This window comes from Glossina fuscipes, unplaced genomic scaffold (assembly GCF_014805625.2).
Source record: "Glossina fuscipes isolate IAEA_lab_2018 unplaced genomic scaffold, Yale_Gfus_2 0, whole genome shotgun sequence".
NCBI classification, from domain to species: Eukaryota; Metazoa; Arthropoda; class Insecta; order Diptera; family Glossinidae; genus Glossina; species Glossina fuscipes.
This window is the reverse complement of record NW_023998414.1, coordinates 24,754,829-24,775,296: the sequence shown is the minus strand read 5'-3', so window position 1 is coordinate 24,775,296 and position 20,468 is coordinate 24,754,829. Positions and strand designations below refer to the sequence as shown.

At 32.5% G+C, this 20,468-nt stretch overlaps 5 protein-coding genes across 8 annotated transcripts in view; 2 read left to right on the top strand and 3 right to left on the bottom strand.

The window, feature by feature from the left end:
- Positions 1 to 2,525: 2,525 nt before the first annotated feature.
- Positions 2,526 to 3,085, top strand: LOC119644667 (glycine-rich cell wall structural protein). The gene is made up of 2 exons (XM_038044333.1): positions 2,526 to 2,602; positions 2,729 to 3,085. Exons 1-2 carry the CDS (start codon positions 2,591 to 2,593, stop codon positions 3,032 to 3,034), a joined length of 318 nt encoding a protein of 105 aa, XP_037900261.1. The 5' UTR covers positions 2,526 to 2,590; the 3' UTR covers positions 3,035 to 3,085.
- An 856-nt stretch (positions 3,086 to 3,941) lies between these two features.
- LOC119638071 (eukaryotic translation initiation factor 3 subunit F-1) lies at positions 3,942 to 5,148 on the bottom strand. The gene is made up of 3 exons (XM_038034680.1): positions 4,988 to 5,148; positions 4,754 to 4,900; positions 3,942 to 4,690 (listed from the first exon to the last, which is right to left on the bottom strand). The coding sequence occupies exons 1-3, from the start codon at positions 5,097 to 5,099 to the stop codon at positions 4,110 to 4,112; spliced, it is 840 nt and encodes a 279-aa protein (XP_037890608.1). The 5' UTR covers positions 5,100 to 5,148; the 3' UTR covers positions 3,942 to 4,109.
- Positions 5,149 to 5,840: 692 nt separating this feature from the next.
- Positions 5,841 to 6,259, top strand: LOC119644588. Its single transcript, XM_038044187.1, has one exon. It carries the CDS (start codon positions 5,901 to 5,903, stop codon positions 6,111 to 6,113), a length of 213 nt encoding a protein of 70 aa, XP_037900115.1. The 5' UTR covers positions 5,841 to 5,900; the 3' UTR covers positions 6,114 to 6,259.
- A 7,596-nt stretch (positions 6,260 to 13,855) lies between these two features.
- Positions 13,856 to 14,845, bottom strand: LOC119633185. The gene is made up of 4 exons (XM_038026608.1): positions 14,757 to 14,845; positions 14,485 to 14,683; positions 14,114 to 14,383; positions 13,856 to 14,029 (listed from the first exon to the last, which is right to left on the bottom strand). The coding sequence occupies exons 1-4, from the start codon at positions 14,843 to 14,845 to the stop codon at positions 13,856 to 13,858; spliced, it is 732 nt and encodes a 243-aa protein (XP_037882536.1).
- A 2,089-nt stretch (positions 14,846 to 16,934) lies between these two features.
- The window catches only part of LOC119636933, a 9,543-nt gene continuing 6,009 nt past the window's right edge, over positions 16,935 to 20,468 (bottom strand). For all 4 annotated transcript variants that reach the window (XM_038032674.1, XM_038032685.1, XM_038032665.1 and 1 more), the window contains 3 exons: positions 18,599 to 18,797; positions 18,259 to 18,528; positions 16,935 to 18,182 (listed from right to left, as the gene is read on the bottom strand). In XM_038032674.1, the coding sequence (XP_037888602.1) occupies positions 18,009 to 18,182; positions 18,259 to 18,528; positions 18,599 to 18,796 (642 nt within the window). In that variant the 5' untranslated portion in view covers position 18,797 and the 3' untranslated portion in view covers positions 16,935 to 18,008. The remainder of the gene's footprint in view (positions 18,183 to 18,258; positions 18,529 to 18,598; positions 18,798 to 20,468) is intronic.

The following is a 20,468-nucleotide window of genomic DNA, read 5'->3' as shown; positions in this document are numbered from 1 at the left end:
AAAAAAGTAACAAAAATATGATAATTAACGAATATACATAATCGGTGTATGAATCTTTTCGATTTGATATATAAATGTGCTTTTTGTTCGTTTAATCCATCGGACGGCATTAGTTGTAATCATTTATTTAATAATTTAACCCATAAAAAATAAGTAAGAACATTATACTTGAGCAACGCCAACAATATATACCCTACACCACTTCGTCTAGTACAGTTATTCGCTCGTTTTGATAATAATCATTCTGAACCGATCGGTATAATAAAAGGTAGATTTATCTTAAGCCCTTCTGCGTGTTACATACGTTCACACACTGTACTGCAAGTGGTGTAGGGTATAAAAATGAATTCTTTCTTTTTCACTTTTCACCAATCGCAACAAAAACTAAATTTATTAAATAATGCCTTCAAACGTATTGAACGAACAAAAGGCGCATTTGTGTATCAAATCCAAAAAAAATCATATACCGATTACGTGTACTCGTTAATTATCATCTTTCTGTTATTTATTATTATATTTTTTTTTTTTTTTTTTTTTTGTACATAACTAGTAAGATCTGTCCAATTCTGATTAATTAAGGCAGTTCTTTAGATCGATCTCATCGAGGAAACATTTGCCGGAATTGACGACTGATTATCGAGTCGCCGTTATCGGACGGCCCATAACAAACTGCCGTACGTCTTCAGTTGTTTGATAATTACAAAGTACATATTTTATATCATCAGTTGCTTCGAAATGTAAATATATATATAAATAATTTATTTGCCACCGTTGTTGCTACCGTTGAAAAAACTTTTATGCATAGGAATAAATCGAATCATATTTCAAAGTTTTATGTGTAGTGTTATTGTATGACTCTGCCGTACCTGCTGGGCAAATTTTCTTTTCGCTAAATGTACATAAATATTTTGGCTCGGTGTTTGCATCCGCTTGCGCCATATATACTGCACATCGCTTAAGCCGAGCTGAAGTATATTGCAAGCGACGCATAAATGGCTTGAGGTATGAAAGCTTTTTGGCCTTTGGTTCAACGATAATATGCTCGCTATGATTTTGGTTCTGATCGTCTAAGGTAAAAAAGGGATTTCCAGCCACCAATCTCGTCTCCACTTTATTGTAACGAAAGTGATTTCGTATTTGTATCGTGTATTACGCAACGTCACGGCCGTCTGCCCGAAAAAGCTTTAGCTTTTGTACTCTTCGGGTTGGTCAATACCTTTATATACGATATATATATATCGGTTTTAGTTACTTCCTATCAAATATTCGACATACAACGGAATCAATCTTGCGCGTTTAGCGAGTGCTCGTGCCTTTATAGGCACAAAAGCGGTTAGCGAACATCGAATCTTACGCCTATCGAGAAAAGATCGCTGACAAGCATTTGTGAGTGTTAGCGATTGATGATTCTCAAGACGTTATTCCTAATGTGATAATGAAAATAAATTCACTTAGTATCAAATATCAATGCAATTGACTTGAATTTATAAATATTGAAGACTGGCTCGAGATGCGAAGAGAGAATTTTCTGCTTAAATTGCTTGGGACCGAAATATACGTTAATCATTGTTCGATATTACTTTAGTTTACTTTAGTCATTCATATCATTGCGATTGTACGTAAAGAATATATTACATGGTTACGTAACATAAAAAGAGGAAGTGCACTGTAATTTATTTTTCGATCTAATACATAAAATGTAATGTGGGAATTAAAAGTAATGTAATTAAAAAATTCTTTACAAAGTTTTAAAATCGAATTATGAAATTTAGTTCTGGTATGCAACTTTAACATGGATTAAGAAAAGAAACTTTCTTGCACAATATTTTTTATTAATGTCTAACTAATAATTATACGAGAAATTTTTTTTATTGTTTGTGAACAAAAGGCGTAGCCAATAACGTTTTTTTTTTCTTTTGGTTTTTCTTTTTTCTTCAATTTTTTTTTTTTTTTTTTTCTTCTTTTCAATAATAGTATCGGAAGGTCAAATGGTATGAACAATTATTGAATTTATCCAGAGAAAAGAAAAAAAAAAAAACTTTAAAGCAACCGAAAAAGACAAATACTTTAAATTGAATTGAATCGATTGCCAAATATCCGTTAACTGCGAACACTTCCTGTATGATTTAAAGTGTAACGGTCAACTAAAGACAAGCACGCATGCTCACGTTTGCACGAGTGCCGCTCGCACTCTTGTGATTCTGTCAACTGTGATGATGTGAACGAGAAAATTATAGTTTTCAGATAAAACAAAAAAAGAAAAAAAAAACAAAAACTCAAAAGGTAGGGTTAGCCAAATAGCTTTCAATATATATACATATATATATATATATGTATAAATGATTCTCTCATAAAGTCTTGATTTTGTTGTTGTTGTTATTATTATTAAAGTTACTGTTAACATAGTTTTTTTTTTGCATAATGCTATGCAAACAAGTCGTTTGCTTGGCGGTTATAACCGAGTGCACCCATTGTTTTAGTATAAATATTGTGGTAATCCATCGTTGGTTATCAAACATAATTAAACCGTCATCAGTTAAAGTTCACATTTCGTACAAGAATTCCTTCGGTGGAACAGAGAATAATTAAAATGAAATACTTTGTAAGTTTGGTCAGGATTTCTAATACAAAAAAAAAAAAAAAAAAAAAAAAAAAAAAAAAAAAAAAAAAAAAAAACCAAAAAAAATTTGAATTATTTAAAGGAACAATAATAATAAATAAATTTCAGAATGTTTTATGTGTACTTGTGTTATGCTCCGTGTTGGCTTTATGCTATGCCGAGTTAGAAGCAGAGAATTCCGCTTTGGCGGATAAAAAAACAGAGAAACGGGGTATTTATGGTTTCGGTTATGGTCACGGTGGCTATTACGGTGGCCACGGCGGTTTCTATGGTGGTGGCCATGGTGGCGGATTCGGTTTCCCTTACTATGGAGGCTATGGTGGCTATGGTGGCTATCACGCTCCCTACTTTGGTGGTCACGGTGGCTATTATCCCTACCATGGCGGCTATGGTCATCATGGTTTCTATCATTAAAAATAATACCACACACAAGATGTACAAAAGTAGAGAAAAATTAAATTGGTCTATCTATAAAATTTTTGTATTATGAATTATGTGTAAAAAGATTTGTTTTGTTTTGTAAATATATATGTAAATGTAAATAAGTAAATAAAATTGAAATATGGGATGCAGTAAATGGAAAAAATAATTTTTATCATAATCGAAATTATGGAATTCTGATATTTGATAGTAATTGTCGATTTGTGTTTGGTTAATTAGCATATGAGCGAAAAAAGTAAGAATTTCAAGTTTAAAAAACAATTTACAAGATGAAATCTTATATACAAATATTTATAAGCTATGCTTATTTAAATAGATTCCGTAAATAAAGGATCATTTGCTATTCTAATGGATAAGAGTCAGTAAACGCTTTTTTGTTTGTTTTACGATTTGTTGTCCGAGGACAACGACGTATACCATACTCAAAGCGAGAACGTAATTCTTTTTCATATTTTTTTTTGTATAATTAAATCACCATTTGCCAGCTGAAACATTCAAAAATGTTGTTACTTTTCTCCGAATATTTTCTCATGTTAATTATGTATACTTAAGAACTAAAGAGATTGCACCTAATATCAGCTCAAAGCTCCGGATGATGTCCTCTTCGTACAACACAAGTGAAAGATTTTGACAATCCCATGTATTCATATACAGATTAGGTCCATCGATTCAGCAACTAAGCAAATTTTTATTGGTTTCCTCAGTATCTGTTGATGGTGACCTTGATGGTGAATTAAGGACTGTAGTCGTTTTTAAAATCTTTGATCCCGTTTTTCCACATAGCTTTCAACATGTTTCTTAGCGATCGTAGTTAATATCAAAAATTTTTCTATAGCGCCAAAGTATTATTAAATTTGAAGAAAAATCAAATTAAATATTCTTATGTTTTTTGACCTTCGGAAAGGTATAAAAAATGTTATATTTATTGTTTCACTCATATGAAATACCAAATCTCCACTTAAATATAACGCTCAACTACTATCCGGACTTATTCAAAAATGTTGTCGCTTCAAAATACACTTCTTTTCTCCGCTCACGTTCTCTATTCTCAATTAGTCGGTAAAAATGTTAATTTTTCGTTCAATTGTAATTGCGTTTTAATTAAATTAGATAAAGTGATAACCATTAGAAGATCTCTGACATTGGCGTTGAACATTTGCGTAAATTGCTCATGGCTCATATGCGGCACCGAATGTATGAGGTCCAATAATTGACGTCCAACTGCATTATCGGGTGGCTGCTTGTGGCCAATAACATTTTCTACATACTTTAATATCAGTTCCAAAAGATTTTGCAATTTACCGGCCGCCTCGGAAATTTGTGCTAAATCCAACATAGGTGAAATAGTTTTCTGACGATGCGGGGAAGTTGATATAGTTTTTTGCAACAATTTCAAGCCCACTGTTTCAGGCTCATAACATGTCATTTCTACTGGTATAGGGGTAAACATACAACCAGTTTTACCGCCTGGCACACCCAATTGAATGCAAACGTAAGCTCTCAGGCCCATACGACCACTTTGCAAAGAAGTATCCACTGTTAAATGCACCGGATTATTGCATTCACGTGCATAATATTCATGAATAACAGAACTATGATTGGTTACCTCGTTCCCTGTAGCCCACCAACCTAATAATTTATAATTTTTTTTGTCAATTGAATTGTGAGGTTATGTTCCCCTCGAATACCTACCTACAACATTTTCATTTGGATTAACTTTACGATTTAAATCGTACAAATCCAAGGCATAACTTAATTCAGCTTCCACTTGATCATCATGTTCTTTATGAGGCACACAGAAACAATTAGTAACCTCAACAACACCTTTATCCACGGTGCCTAATAAGACGAATATAAAAAAACGAAAGAAAACAAATTATATATCCGTCTCTGTACATTTAATACTGAATAATTTTATACATTTACCTAATAAAGTACCAATAACACGATGAGAATCGGCATTACGGCGCTCATAGGCATCCACAACTTGGAAAAGTACTACAGGATGAACCTTTACAGTTAAATTAAGTCCGGACATGACAACGCGTCGCAAAAATTTATAAAAAAAGAATTGATGGATGGAAAAAACACCACAATGCAATTCTCTCACATTTTCTATATGAGAAAAGAGAGCGTACGATATTACTGCTAAAGATCCGAAACCAACCACGTTTGCTTTCTATGTATATTCACACAGCTGTTACAAGAAAAATATGTATTTGAGCAGAAAACAAACTAGTCGAGACATCAAACCTTAATAATATATGAATAAAGTGTATATGTAATTAAATGCATTTTTTAAGCAAACCAACAATTTTTTTTAAAAATTCTATGTGGTCAATAAAAAAATATCAATGTTTATTGGAATAATTTGACGGACTCCAGATTTTTTTCTAATTATCGTGAAAATAGACTTTTACAGTTAAAAATCCTTAGTAATGAGACAAATTTCAATTTGGTTAAAGAATGCAAGCGAACTAGAAAGAATCTATTTGCTATAACACGAATTAATCTTTCGAAAGCAAATACATAGAAATTTAAAAACATAAAGAGTTTGTTTGTTGTGTGATCTACTTTCCAATTTTCACATGTATAAGGCCGCATATATAAAGCATAAAAATGTTATTTTTAAACGTTATACCAATATTATGTTTCCATGGTTAAATACGCTGTTGGCACATTTACGAATTGTATAATAGTTGCAAATTAAAGCAAAAATGGTAACCCTGTGTTTATTCCATTAAAACAGCTGTTACGACATAAAACAAAATCAACCGTTTCTAAATTTAAGAATAACTACGTTTGGAACAACTTCATAAAGAATTAAAAAAAAACAATAATGCAAAAGAAGCGTCTGCCCGGAACCAATGTATTAGATAAATTACATCGTGGAGCTGTTTACACATGTTTAGCAGTAACACTTTATGGTACTATAATGTTGGGTTTAAGAGGCTGGCGTTATTATTCAGTAACTAGACCAGAACGACAGAAAGCCGACTTACAAATGATCGAGGAGGGATCCCATGATAAGGCTGAAGAGTTGAAATATTAGTTACAATTAAGTGTATGACAAGCGTTAAAGAAAACAAGAAAATGTAAAAATTAATTGAAATTACAGCTAATAGCTAAAAGCAATAGAAACGACAATTCTGGCTCATTGTTATTTTTTTAGTAAAACTTGTATTACGAAATATTAAATGCAGCTTCTGTAATATTTTTATGAGCGGTATGAGCTGTGTTATGCAACTAAAAAACTCGAGAGCTATTAAATATCTTTGGATTTTGAAAGAAAAGTATGGTGTGTTGCTCACACAATAAACGGGAGAAGGCGGCAGTAATTTTTTTTATTTGAAAAATGTAGTTATCATTCAACGAAAAAGTTTCAATTTTCTTATTATTTTATCTTAGTTGCAGACAATGAAATTTAATATCCAATCTTAAAAACATGATAAGAGAGTATGTTAAGGGAATTTTATTAATTTAATCAGTGAAAGTGGAAGTGGTTTACAATTGTCAAGAACGTCAACTGGTAAAATTTATAAAATGTAATCTTGTTTGCAAAGCAATCCCTCTTTTTTGTTACATACGAGCTTTTCTAACTGTGCACGTATAAGTACAAAATGTTACATGGAATTTTCTAAGAGACCACCTTTGAAAATCATCTTAAAATTATTGCACGTATCAGTTAGTAGGTTTGTTCATTGTACGCGGGTTAGCGAGTCGATTAAGACCATCATTATCCACAGTATACATATAGCAGTGCTATTTACTATCGACAACAGGAACGGGACCAATAAGATGAAATGATAAATATTTATTTTAAATATAAGTAAGAAATTATTGCGCAAAATCATAGGTGGAAAAATCATTGATCACAGCACAAAATGGCTGACTTAGTCACTTTTAGTAGAGAATTGTTGATAGCCAATATATCTGTCTCTTTTTTTAATTTCGTGCTAATAACAAAAACGCTCATTTCCGGTGGAAGCAACGAAAAAAGTAAAAGAAAAATATATTTCCTATTCGTTAAATTCAAATACTCAGATTATTATCCTTTATTAACGAAGCCTTACTTCCTCACAAAGCTTAAGACCGACACTTGGGGCCGTTTTACAGCGAGCCATTATTTGGACGTTCATGTGAAAGATGAAAGGTAATATTCTCGGGACAACATTTACGGTCTTTTTCCAATTTATGCAAGAATTTGTTACTGATACTACTACGCTTCGGTGAGCTCCACCATCGAACAAAGACAATTTACAACAGTCAATGACAAAATAAAAATACACCGTAGACTTCAACTCGAGGTGCCCTGCAATATACTCTACGCTTCTTGGTGACGTTAATCGAATGTATTTTCGTAAACGACGGTTTATTTTTATTTACTTGATAATCTGAGTTACTCAGAACTCGTATCATTTAATTCTGCGACTTTTCGACAAAGTTTGCAGAACATTTGCATTCTCAGGGTACGGTCTATCCCAGCAGCGTCGTCTACACTTCGCGCCATAATTAATGGTCCTTGTAAGTGAACAATTTATAATTGAACTTTCTGTGAAAATATTACGAGTACCGTTAGATCGACATTTTTTAAACAAATTAAAAGAAGTAAGTAAATATCTTTATCATTTGGTTTCATGAAAAAGACGCATCATATCCCAAGCCCCAAGTAAAGCGTCGAGATGTAGAAAACGAAATTTGATAAGGGGATATGTAGTGAAGTAGTTCCAAACTTCAAACAGTTAGAAGTGCAATAATGTTCCAATACATCATTCAATGGGAGGTGTTAGTGCCATAATGGCACTCAGATCTTCTATAAATTACACTATATAAATAAACCTTTGGTCAGCTATAAAGGCGAATTGGAAATTTGCAAAAATACAACTGTATCTGATTTCTTATAAAACAATAATTGAATGCGACAGTATGAATGACCCCTAATGGACATTATCGCGCAAACAAATTTATTGTGTGGTTGAGCAAATTTCAAAACTTTGTTGGTAATTGAAAATCTCCTTTGTCGAAATTTTCAATTATTAACTTAGTTCAAAATCTATCCACAATTTTTAAATTCTGCTTGTTTACTCATTTAAACGTTTTATAATATAATCTTAATTTATATTCCGATTTATTATTTGGCGAGTTGGTTTCATAAAAAGTAGTTTCCCCTAATATTTTATATTTATTGGCTTCGAATAATCTGTGCGCATTTTCACTTACAACGTCCGACTTTATAAACTGTTAAAAATGAATAGAGAAAATTTGGAAAATATTTATATGATGAATAACAAATCTAATGGAAATGTAAAAAATCACCTTTATATGTCTGCCTTTCGCCATTGTTTCGCATGCTTCTAATAATTTTTGACCTACAGTTTTGAAATTGTATTCCCTATCCACAAGCATGAACCGTATATCGAATAATTTTTTAATGCTGAGGGCGTTGAAAGGATTTCTGCTAATTAGATGATGATTTAGTACATCATAGTGTTTCTTAATTTGATTATATCTGATAAGTTTCAATGATATCGCTTCGCCCTCTATATCATGCGGTCTCATTATTGTATTCATTGCAGCTCCGATTATCTGTAAAAAATTTATGTTTTCTCAACTTTTTAACTATAACTAAAATGAAATAAAGATAAGGAATCATGTGTAAATTATCTTGAATCTCTTCTTAGTCATTTAAACTTCATAGGACTTAGTCTTGACTTATCTTTCTATGGTCGGAGTCAATTAAACAGTCTATTTGATCAGCATCAGCAGAAAGAAGAAGAAAATCGTTGAAACGAAATTTCGTAAACCACATCTCTCTCTCGCTCTCCTTCTCATACGGGATTCTAACCGTTTCATGATTTTGCGAAACGCTTCTCCATTTCATTTGCGAAATATAATTAAAGCAAACCTTTACGTCATGGACTACATCGAATATGTTCATTCAATAAAATATCAGTGTTTATGTAATGTTCGATACATGTGCGAACATTAAATACCCTATACTACATTGTCTAACACAATTCTTATTTTTATAAAAATTATTATATATCTTGCTTCTATATAAAGGCATATTTTTCATGTCCGTATTCGTGGGGTAGTACAAGTTTAATCCTTACATAGGGCAGCATCCAATAATAGGCGCGGATGGTCCAAATTTTATAAGCTTCATTTTTGTATGAAATTACTATTGTGGATTAATTTTCATCATCACACATTAAAACTGAAGACTTTTCCATATAACTTCACATATAAGGCCCTATTCTCGAAAGTCGTTATATGAAAAAAGATTGCAATTTTCAAAATTTCTCAGCAAAAGTGGCTAAGTAGTAGTATTTTGCCATTTTAAATTGATATGAAAACTTTGAATCGGCTGGCCCCCGATTGATCGTCATTTCATTACCGGGTATGATCCAATAGCCTTCCTTTTTTTTTTTTGCCCAAAATCCTGGTTTAATAATCTACAGTGATTTAGGTCAATTGTTGGTTGGCATAAAAGAAAATCCGAAAAGAAAGCTTGATGGAATCGCATAGTGTTCCTGCGAAAAATGTTTCCGTGCGTATTTTAAAGATGATTATATTGGTTTTGTTGTTCATTTAGAGTCAAAAATTTCGGATTAAATCGATTGTAGTTTTTGTTTTTTAAGAAACTTTTCACATACCTTGCCCCTCTTGTTTCTGATAAATGTACTTAAACCTTCTGATACGGAACGATAGACATGATATTCAACAAATCTACAAGATGTACCATTCAAGCAGTCCTTGAAGCATCTACCAAACGGTTCATCGCTGCAATCGCTGGTTTGTACAAATTGTAGAAACTCTGGAAGATTTTTACTATGCACAAGCTCGTATCGCAATCCTTTATAATCGTCCACGTACTCATCTGCTTCGGCCCTTTTTCTTTTCATCGCTTTTATCGCATTTAAGTTTGCTCGAGAGAATTTTACGATTTGCTTCGTTTTCTTACCCCTTTGCTTTATTTTCGGCATTGCTTTAATTTCTGACTTTTTCATGTGCTTTTCTTTCTCTAACATTTCGCGATCTTTCGTCGATTTCTTTACTATTTCGTAATATTTTGTAACAATGCCCGAAACCAATGGTTTTTCATCGACATCTTCAACTTTTTTAACGTTTGTCAACTGCCTTGTAATATGTGGTTTCAATTTTACTTCCGGCGCAGGTTTTATCGATCGTATATGCGGTGCATTAACATTCTCACCAATTGGTTTTTTTTTTAAATTTCCATCATTAGGCTCGGCAGGCTTCATATTAAACTGTTTTGAATAGGTTCTCTTCGTTCTTTCTGATTGAAGATTTCCAGGATCATGCGATTTCCTCTCTTTCTCAGCTCGCGTAATATGCTTGCCTCCAGATTTTATGATTTTATTTTTAACATCCCATTGTTGCTTAAGCCATATATTGAAGTTTTTTAAAAATTTATTCAAACTTTGAACCTGATTTATGAAACTTTTCGTCATTTCTCTATGCGATGGCCAATTAATAAAACGAAATATATTTTAAATATATCTTTAATGCATTCTTTGGGGGGAAAAAAAAGTGTTAAAAAAAAATCCGCCAAAAAAAAGAAGGAATTTTGATTTTTTTTTCCAAAATTTTGTATTTTTATTTTTTTATTTCCAAACATTAAATTTTGATTTATTTTCTTCTTCTTTTGCTGTCATCCAGCAAATTAACAAGCGCAAATTCGCTGGGATGCATAAAAATGTTCCCACGTGAACACAGTGTTCTTTGTTCAAGCCTTAGTCAAGTTGGGATTAGATTCTATCTATTATTTGTTGATTTTAGTAATTATTTCATTAAAGATTATGTATTATTTAAGTTAAGTTTTTATTAAATTATGCATATTACTCGTCTGTCACGTAGGATAGAACAGAAGAGTGAAGAGTAAGTTGCGGTGTGTAAGGTGTAATAATGTAATAAATGAGTATAAAAAGTTATAGGAAGGAATTTATGAGTGTGAGAGTACAAAAAGAATAAAGGATAAAGGAGAGTAGACTAAAATTAATTGTAATAAAATATTTTAAAAACTGTTTACCGAAAATCGTAATGCGTAGAAAGAATGTGAACGGAAAGATGGGTATTTTCATGTATGTTTTTCCTTTTTTTATTCCCGAAAAAAAATTAAGGAATATCATTACAACACCCCGACGAAAAAATTAAAATGTCATATCGGTTTATTGGGAAATTAGTAGGCTAGGCTTCGAGGGGCGAAGTTAGCTACTTCTGTTCCTCGAATTATTGATGATGTCATTGAAAAATTGAATCTTCAAAGATAGATTGGAAGAAAAGTTAAAGAGAAAATTACAGAAGGAAATCTACAATACTGTCATCAGTAGTACTCTTCTGTTAACCCTCAATTAGTTCCATCATTATGTATCCAACAAATGTTGCGAAAATCAAGATCCAAACATTTTCGAGAATTCGCCTTGGTCATACAATTTCAAGTCACCAATGGATCTTAAAAAAGTCTTCCTCCCCAATCTGCAATTGTGGACAAATTCTCACTGTAAAGCACATTCTCTGTGATTGCCTTAACTTTTCCTTAGCTAGAAGTATTGCATTTGGAACGATTAACCCCATGGGCATTCTACAATCAGCTACAGAGCAGAATATCAATACAATATATTACTTTATTAAAACCACTAGGCTCCATATCTAATGTACTTTTATAAATTAGAGCCGATAGACTGCGTCGCTAGTGCTCTATTTTTTTTTTTTTTTTTTTTTGTTCTAAAAATTTATTTCATTAGTCTAAAATTATAATAATAATAATTATAATAATTCCCGAAAAGACGAAAAATTCTTCGGAAACTCAAGAAAAGATATTTGTTGAAAGCGGAGAAAATATGGATCAGAAATGGGCTGGTGAGGAAGTAGTATTGCGATCGGTTATCTATCATTGATATTTCCATGTGCATTTAACATCCATGGGCGAAAAAGTTGAATCACAGTTCAAATTGCGTGGATACGGTGTGAGTCTGTTCGTCCGTGTAATGTCTGTTGCAAACATTCTCCTGATAAAAGAGCGACTTGCCGAAAGGTAACAGTGGTCCGTTGTGTGCAATATCGGTGCCGTTTATTGCCATTGGGTTTAACATGCATTCATTAAGAAATTTAATTTTGTTCTTCTACGTTAGGAATCGACGAAATTATTAGATGACTTTCTTTCCATTATCAGGGGAAAAATCTTCATTGAATATAATAAAATTTTTTGATTGCCGTCGAACGTTACTTGCTTTAATTTTTTGATTAACAAACCAATCGCTCTGCTCCCCAACGTTGCGTTAATCGAAAAATCTGCAGAATATTATAGAATATCATAGTTTTTACTTGAAGGTTATTAGACTCGGATTCTTCGACGCAATGTGCATATTACAAATTTAATATTCATTCATAGGCTCGCTTATGCTCGTACTCCACGATGTTTTCATGAGAAAATTCCAGTTTGAGATATTGACAGACAATGAACGTTTAGTTCTTCTAAACCATAAGCATTTCGTAAACAAACAAGATTGTTCGTTGTTAACGCGGTAAGACTTTGGAACTCGTTGCTACCCAATATCAAGGCAGGTATCAGAGCGAACAAGTTTAGAGGGGCAATTAAGGTGAATTATTATTTTTTTTTTTTTGCGGAAATGCTGCTATTGTATTGTTATTTATAAGAAAAGAGATGTGTTCAGATTATAAGTGGTACAGGAGGCGTGTCCCAGCTCTGTTTGACCGAATTTCAATGCCAATCAGCACGCAACAGCTCCCTATGTTTTGTGGCCAGTAGAACGTTTAACACAAGATTTTCTACAGATAGGGATAGGGACAGACGGACAGCCATTCTTTGGCGTTTGCCGAATTGATCAACTTTAAGCAATCTCTGATGTTTCTTTCTTTGCGTTACAAAAGTTTTGAGAGAAACAAATCGGATATTGGACGTAGCCAAGTTTTCCCATTTTCGGACAGATGCTAACCGTCGATCGCCCGCAAAATATACATATGTATAGTAATGATAGTTTTATTATTTTTGAGTATAGAGTGGTTCTCGGTGTACGTGACACTTACTACAAGCGTATGAATCGTTACGCATACGGGCAGACGAATGGACTGATGTTAATCGATTTCGATTCATAATTTGATATTAATCAACAGCGTATATGCCTTGTTTGGTCTCTGAAGTTTCTTTTGGAGATTGCAAACGTCTTAACAAAATGAATATACTTTCATCTTTGGATGATGGTTGCAATAAAGAATTAAAATCATTAAAATTCATTGTAAAACTTTATATAGAAATATTTGTGCCTCTGTACATGTACAGGGATTTTCATTAATGCCTGCATTTTGTATCCTTTTTCTTAAACCAACCAATCGAAAATTACTGGAGATTTTCCTCTCTAGGTTTCTCTAGTTTAAGCAAATGATATAATTTTTCTTATTAACAAAGCTAACGCATCAGCATAGAGACTTACTGCTCACACATCTGAGAGAATGATTGTGCGATGAAAAATCCGCTGTCGCTTCGTACACGAAAACTTCGGAATGCTGGAATGGCTATTAAGATGAAAATTATGATGCGTTGCTTGTTGTGGAAAACCCATTGCTTGGTATTTAAAACTTTTTTACAAAAATACAATCGAACACTTGTTGACAATAATAATATAATAATAAAATAAAATAACGACAATAACTGAATGAAACTGTTTGGCTTATTAAAAATAGTTTTTGTTTTGTATTTAATGTAATATCCTCGTGACATTAATAAATTTCGAAATTTAATTACAAATGAATTTATTTTATTAATTTGTATAGCAATTGCATTTTAGTATCCGGGAGTTCTACTGGTAATATCGGCTCATCATGTTCATCAACGTATCTATTATAAAATTGCTCTTGAAACAGCTTAAAACCAGCAATTTTGAAAATTTTTTGCGAGAAAATACCGGTCGCTTCAGCTTTCATAATCTACAAATATAGAGATGAAATTTTCTTCATTGGAATGAGTTGAATTAAAATATAAAAATGGAAATGAATTCTATTCATTATTACCTCAAAACCATTTTCTTTCGCCAGTTCCTCACTATATTTCAATAAACTTTTACTTACGCCCTTTCCACGAAAATTTCCATCGACCGATACAATATTAGCATTAAAAATTTTGTTGACTTTGAAATAATTAAATATATCAGTTTTGAGATTGAAGCTATAGAAAAAATTGAGAATTTTTTTAAAAGTTTCATCTCGATTCGATTCCAATTCCCATTTCGCTTTTTTAAAATCATCGCGCGTCAACGGACTATTCAATATAACGCCGGCAAGCTTTTAAAAGTTTTCAAAAAAAAAAAAATAAATAAAAAAAAAAATGTATATGTATATATATAATCATGACATCAAGACAAAAGTGAAAATAAAAATTGTACCTCATCTCTTTCATTTGTCGCCATTATGCTGAGATTCTTTTTTAGCACCTGCAAGCAAAGTTTCTCCACCTCTTTATGCGTAGTCCCATATTTATAGAGACGCACGGATTTAGATATGGGTTCATCGACAAAATAATTTTGACGCAAATGCTTCATGACCGCATTATAGCAATCTTCCGGAATGACTCGATATTGAAGTCTATAACGTATAGATCATTTCAAATTTTCTATCCTTTTTAACACTAAGCTAGATGCACTATCATCATACTTACTTAAGCTCTGGACATTTAGCGGCAGTGCAGTAACGGGACACAAAACCAATGCCAGCAATGAATCGCTTAATATTCCAGACTGAAAACATTTCTCTGCGATTATTAGATGTAACTCTTTAACGATAATTTATAACAAAAAATGACATAAATATTTAAAACGAAATCAAAGCCAAATATTTGAAGAACAACCGACAATCAATAACAAATTTTTTCACATAACTGAATTAAAAAAAAAAAAATTTAAAAAAGTTACATTTTTATTTCCCCCCCACCTACTATGATTTTATGTAATAGGCGCCAGTAAAAAATGAAAATTTTTAATTAATGAGTCTACGCATAAGTTCGCATTAAACGTGCACAAAATTCGTAGCGAAAATGGTCGTTCTTTAACATCGTAATATCGTTTTCGGAAATGTCTTAAAACCATTGACCCCTTGATTGAATATGACTTAGGAATATGGCGAAAAATTGACATGACCAACATCAGAACTGGTTAGCCGACAATAAAAAGAGAGAGACATTTTCGAAATGATAATCAGAAATTTCCTTTAAGATGCAAAGTCCGGCATATACTTCTTTTAAGTGTCAGTATAAATTTAATTCTCCCCTTAATATCCAGGTAGTCCCTAAAATTTATTATGGATTCTTACTTCTTTATATAAGGAATAAACTTGTTGTGTTGTATGAATTAAGTATTTCAGCAATCTCCCGGATCGTTGTGTGTCCATCACCTTCAATCATGATCTTTCGCTGGTCGTTATCAATTGTATTTACCCTATGAGAAAACGGAAAAGTTGTCACTGAAAATTCCCAGAACGGAGTTGTGGCAAATGCCTTCTGCTGCAGCATTAATTCCGCACACAGCACATATTTCTCTATGTGCTTTTACAGTTCTATACCTAACTGCAGCGCCGCACGGATCGACTGCGCTGCACCCGACGATTACGCCGCACCTAATAAAATCTTGTACGATCAAGCAATGGCGAAATTTATTACTTCTTATGTCCCGACGAGTTGTTGAGAAATATACACGACTGTGTGGATCTTGGTGGGAGGCATCATTCAATATAATTTTTTTCGAAAATACGTCTGCCCAGGCAACACCAGGAATCAGTGCTCGCTATCCGAATGATAACCGAATTCTTTGTATCTACGCTATATAAAATGTGGATATTGAGCGATATATGACTTTCAGTCAGTTCAATGAAAGACCCCATCAATGAAAAAGATCTCTACACATAGTGTTGATCACATTTATACTGCAAACGTTCTTTATCTGTTTTAAAGATTGACACACCAAGCTGGAGCTTAGCTGGGTTCAATTCAGCGCATTCGAAATTGGAAGAGAAAATAAATTGAATGATTTTCGATATATCATCAACTGTATAAAGATTTTTATTGCATGATACTAGAAATATATTTGTCTTGAGACTTGTAAAGAATCGAAGTGAAAGAGCGTCGATATTCCTACCTATAACAAATGAATATTTGATATATCCAAGAATCTTGATAAGATTCAGATAAGAATGCAAATTTCTTGTTTGTTTTTTTTTTTTTTTTTTTTCTCTGTTTAGTTAACATTTTTATTTACTTAAGTACACGCACACATCATTATTATTTGTTACACTTATTATAAGTAATCATTATGACATACAAACATTTAAATTACAAATAAATATTGAGAATCGCATATACATATAAGGGATGCCTCTCTTCTCTTTTCCTTATTTTAATGAAATGGACTTAAACTAAAAAAGAAAAAAAACAAAACCGCAACAAATCTTAATACAAAAGTGCAATTATATATCTAAGATCTATTTGACTTTCAAAAAGACAGACAGATCGGCGTACATATGTACATCTGAAGGTAAACGAGTGAAGTAAACCAATTTACGTAGTATTTGTTTTAAAATTGTGTTGATTAACACTTAAATTTTCTATGGAATATTCTTTCATGATTATTAGGTTATAAGTTAATATCAGAGTCAAAAACTTCTGTTGTATATCCTCTGATGGTAAACATATCGTAGGTTATGTAAGGAATATATGGATATATACGTATATCTATATGATGTGTATATATCCTATATATGTATATATGTACATATATATCATATACATATATATATTGCTGCTTACAAGTCTCCTGTTATGTACATATATATATATATATATTATTCATACATATGCACATACACACATACATACATATATACATATACCATATATATATATGCCATATGAGACTATAATGTACAGGAAACTCACAAACAAATCTAATAATGGCCGTCGTTCTGACCGTTCGGTGAGTCTCTTATAGAACAGATTAGATAAATAATAGTCGCTCTTAAAATACCACTCACATTAGTTTGAAAATACTAGCTTTTGTAATTTAGGAACTATTGCTATAGTTAACGTGAAATTCGACATAAGTTCACACTCTGATCAATATAAAAATCCGATTTCAAGATAGTCTGCATCTAGTCTATAAAAGACATTTATTTAACACTAAGATTGAGTGAAAGTTAGTTGCTTGAAGATCTTTAAAGATTTCTTTCTCTTATCGCCAAAAACTTTTACTTAAACTCTAATCTAAAAATTGTACATTTTTCTGTCTTTTCTTTAAGCTTATGTTGAAAATGCTCTGGCACAAGATCGATTAGAAATATTGCTCTTATCCATTATATATATATATAATATATTAGGTTTGAGGTTATTGAAAATGTGTTTCAAGGATAAACCGAATAATTTTTTATTTACGTAAAACGTGAAAATGTTTTGAAGGCGATCTTTACTTTATTGTTTTTCATATGGAAGAAGTGGCAGAGAGATAGCGAAATGAAAAGAAAAAATATCCTTTCAACAAAAGATTGATATTTTAACTAAAGCTATCGAACAATTATTTTTTACTGATTACGATGACGATGATGACGATGATGATGATGATGATGATGATAAGGTGATACTTTGCTTGCCTATTATGTTATTATTGTCTTAAATATTAATCAACATAATCTCATCGTTCTCATGATGCCCTTTGACATTTCATCCTTTGTTCTTTTATACACATATACATAAACAAGTTAATCATCGTTTTAATAGTGAACAGTAACAGTAAGAAGTATTTGATTCGTAACTAATGTATGTAAATTATTGCATATGAAGCCCTGTAAAGCTTTTATTTATTATTATTCTTATTATTATTCGAAGTACTCGATAGTAATGAATAGGAGGATTTTTGAAAAATTCAATTCAATCTAAACGCTTGTAAAGCAATTGCAATTTAATATGCGGTGATTCTACGGGCAATATTGCCTCATTATCATTATCTACATATTTATTGTAATACTGTTCGTGCAATACTTCAAAACCGGCCGATTTAAAAATCTTTTGTGAGAAAACACCGGTGGCATCAGCTTTCAAAAGCTAAAAATTAATATTAAAGTGAAATTTTAAATTTATATTCAAATTAATGATAATAATAATAATAATAATTATTTACCTTAAAGCCATGTTCTCTCGCCAAACTTTCACTGCTTTCTACTAAATGCTTCGCTATACCTTTGCCACGAAATTTTTCATCTACCGACAATATGCTCATATCGAAAGCTTTATCAATTTGAAAATACTCAAATATATTCGTTTGAAGATTGTGATCGTAGAGAAGTTGAAAGATTTTTCTATATTTTTCATCATCTTTTGTTTGCAATTTTTTTTTTGCTGTTTCCAAATCGCCCGGACGTAAAATACCGTTCAATACAACACCAGCAATCTAACACGAAATAATTATGAAAAATAAATGAAAATTTCTTCCATGCAAGAAATCACAATTTCCCTTATACCTCATTCTCATCACTTACGGCCATTACACTTAGATTAGCCTCTAAAGTTTTCAGGCTATGTTCTTCTAAATATTTATGACCTTCACCGCGTTTGCAAAGATTTACCGCTTTATTTAAAGGTTCATCAGCAAAGAAATTTTGTCGTAAATGTTCTATAACCTCATCAAAACGCTTAACTGGTATCACTTGGTATTCCATACTAAAAAAAAAAAAAAAAAAAAAAAAAATTAAAAAAAGCAAAGAAACAAAACTATTAAGTATAAAGAAAAGAAATCAAGTTTTTTTTTTCAATTAAATATTTTCGATATGATATGGGTGGGAAACGTATTTCAACCTATTTTTCAAACCAATAGAAAGACGCCGCTGAATACCGTGGAACACTTTATCTAACAACGATATTTTAAAATAAGGTGTTATATGGGGCGTAGGTGGAAAAATGGTCCGATCCGAAACATTTTCAATAGTGCTCGGTGCTTGAGCCAAAACAGGTCCGTGTATTAAGTTTCATCAAAATATCTCTAAAATTACGATGCATAGCTTGAACAGAAAACTACAAGATGACCAGACGAGTTAAAGAACAGCCAAGTTCAAGTCGATCCGAATCGATCTATCTATCTCAGGTATACATTCGCAAACATAATAATATAATCTTGTAGCACATATAGTGCAGGGTATAATGATCGCCTTTCAGATCTAACACGATGTTGTGATTTTATTTTATTAGCATAGTTTGAATTATTAAAGCAACGACTTTCGCAATCAAAAACGTCAGTGTATCAAATATCATCGAAGATTGCAACTTGTGCATGGACAGACATCAGACAGACTAGCGACTGGACATACTTAATTCGACGAAAAAAGCTGCCGCGTGGTGAAGTGGCTAAGAAGCGCGACTGTTAAGTGCCTACAATCTTCAATACGGTAGAGCATACTCTAATTGATGAGTGCTCGGGGTCGACAAGAACGTAACACTCTACCCATCTCTCTCTCTCTCTCTCTCTCTCTCTCGATCTCTTTCTTTCTCTCTCTCTCGATCTCTTTCTTTCTCTCTCTCTCGATCTCTCTCTCGATCTCTTTCTCTCTCTCGCTCTCTTTCTCTCTCTCGCTCTCTTTCTCTCTCGCTCCCCCCTTCTCTAATTCTTTCTGACTCCTATCGTATAGGTGTCATCCCCTGAACGATTGATTATAAACAAAAAAAAAGAGAAGAAAAAATTTGTCTGCTTGTTGCACACGACCTTGCCACAAGTAGTATAGCGTATAAAAGTTGTTTGCTACTTTCGTTGTTGTGTCTAATCAATATAACAATTTTTGACATATCATATACTAGCAAGCTGTGTGGAAATATGTTCCGCAAGAAGTTCCTACGAACTACTATTCAGTTGTGCTGCATTCATCATTCATTCAAGCTGCCCGCTAACCAGCTCTTGTTTATCGAAAACGAAAGGTGTCAAAAGTCAATGCACTTATCATTTCGCTAAAGCAAGTAAAAAGTATTGCAACCTAATATGGGAGACGTCAGATGGGATAGGGCCCATAAGGTGGCCTGACGGAATTTAGATTAAATAAAATTGATCTTCTTGGGTTTGTTATTATTACTTATTAATCAGATATTATAGACCGGCAAGGCCGAACTTTAACTAGCCTACAGCACTTCGTCGAAGTGCTGATTTATTTTCGTGAGAAAATACCGAAACCTATACCTTGTTTCCATGCAGAAGCATGTTTTTTTCTGAGTCCTTATATTAGGGAATGCTTAGTAAACTTAATTTTCATAATAAAGATCGTCTTAATCTTCATCTGGTTTTGTTGCCTGGGAAAGGCTTAATTATTTAGGGGGGGGGGGGGGGGGGGGGGGGGGGGGGGGGGGGGG

Excerpts from the sequence above, each read along its gene's own strand:
- LOC119638071 (XM_038034680.1), bottom strand. The coding sequence starts at position 5,099 with ATGTCCGGACTTAATTTAACTGTAAAGGTTCATCCTGTAGTACTTTTC. Across the intron at positions 4,901-4,987 it reads TGTTATTGGTACTTTATTAG|GCACCGTGGATAAAGGTGTT; the intron begins GTAAATGTATAA and ends TCGTCTTATTAG. Across the intron at positions 4,691-4,753 it reads TCCAAATGAAAATGTTGTAG|GTTGGTGGGCTACAGGGAAC; the intron begins GTAGGTATTCGA and ends ATAAATTATTAG.
- LOC119644588 (XM_038044187.1), top strand. The coding sequence starts at position 5,901 with ATGCAAAAGAAGCGTCTGCCCGGAACCAATGTATTAGATAAATTACAT.
- LOC119633185 (XM_038026608.1), bottom strand. The coding sequence starts at position 14,845 with ATGTTTTCAGTCTGGAATATTAAGCGATTCATTGCTGGCATTGGTTTT. Across the intron at positions 14,684-14,756 it reads GCTAAATGTCCAGAGCTTAA|ACTTCAATATCGAGTCATTC; the intron begins GTAAGTATGATG and ends TATACGTTATAG. Across the intron at positions 14,384-14,484 it reads CGACAAATGAAAGAGATGAG|CTTGCCGGCGTTATATTGAA; the intron begins GTACAATTTTTA and ends AACTTTTAAAAG.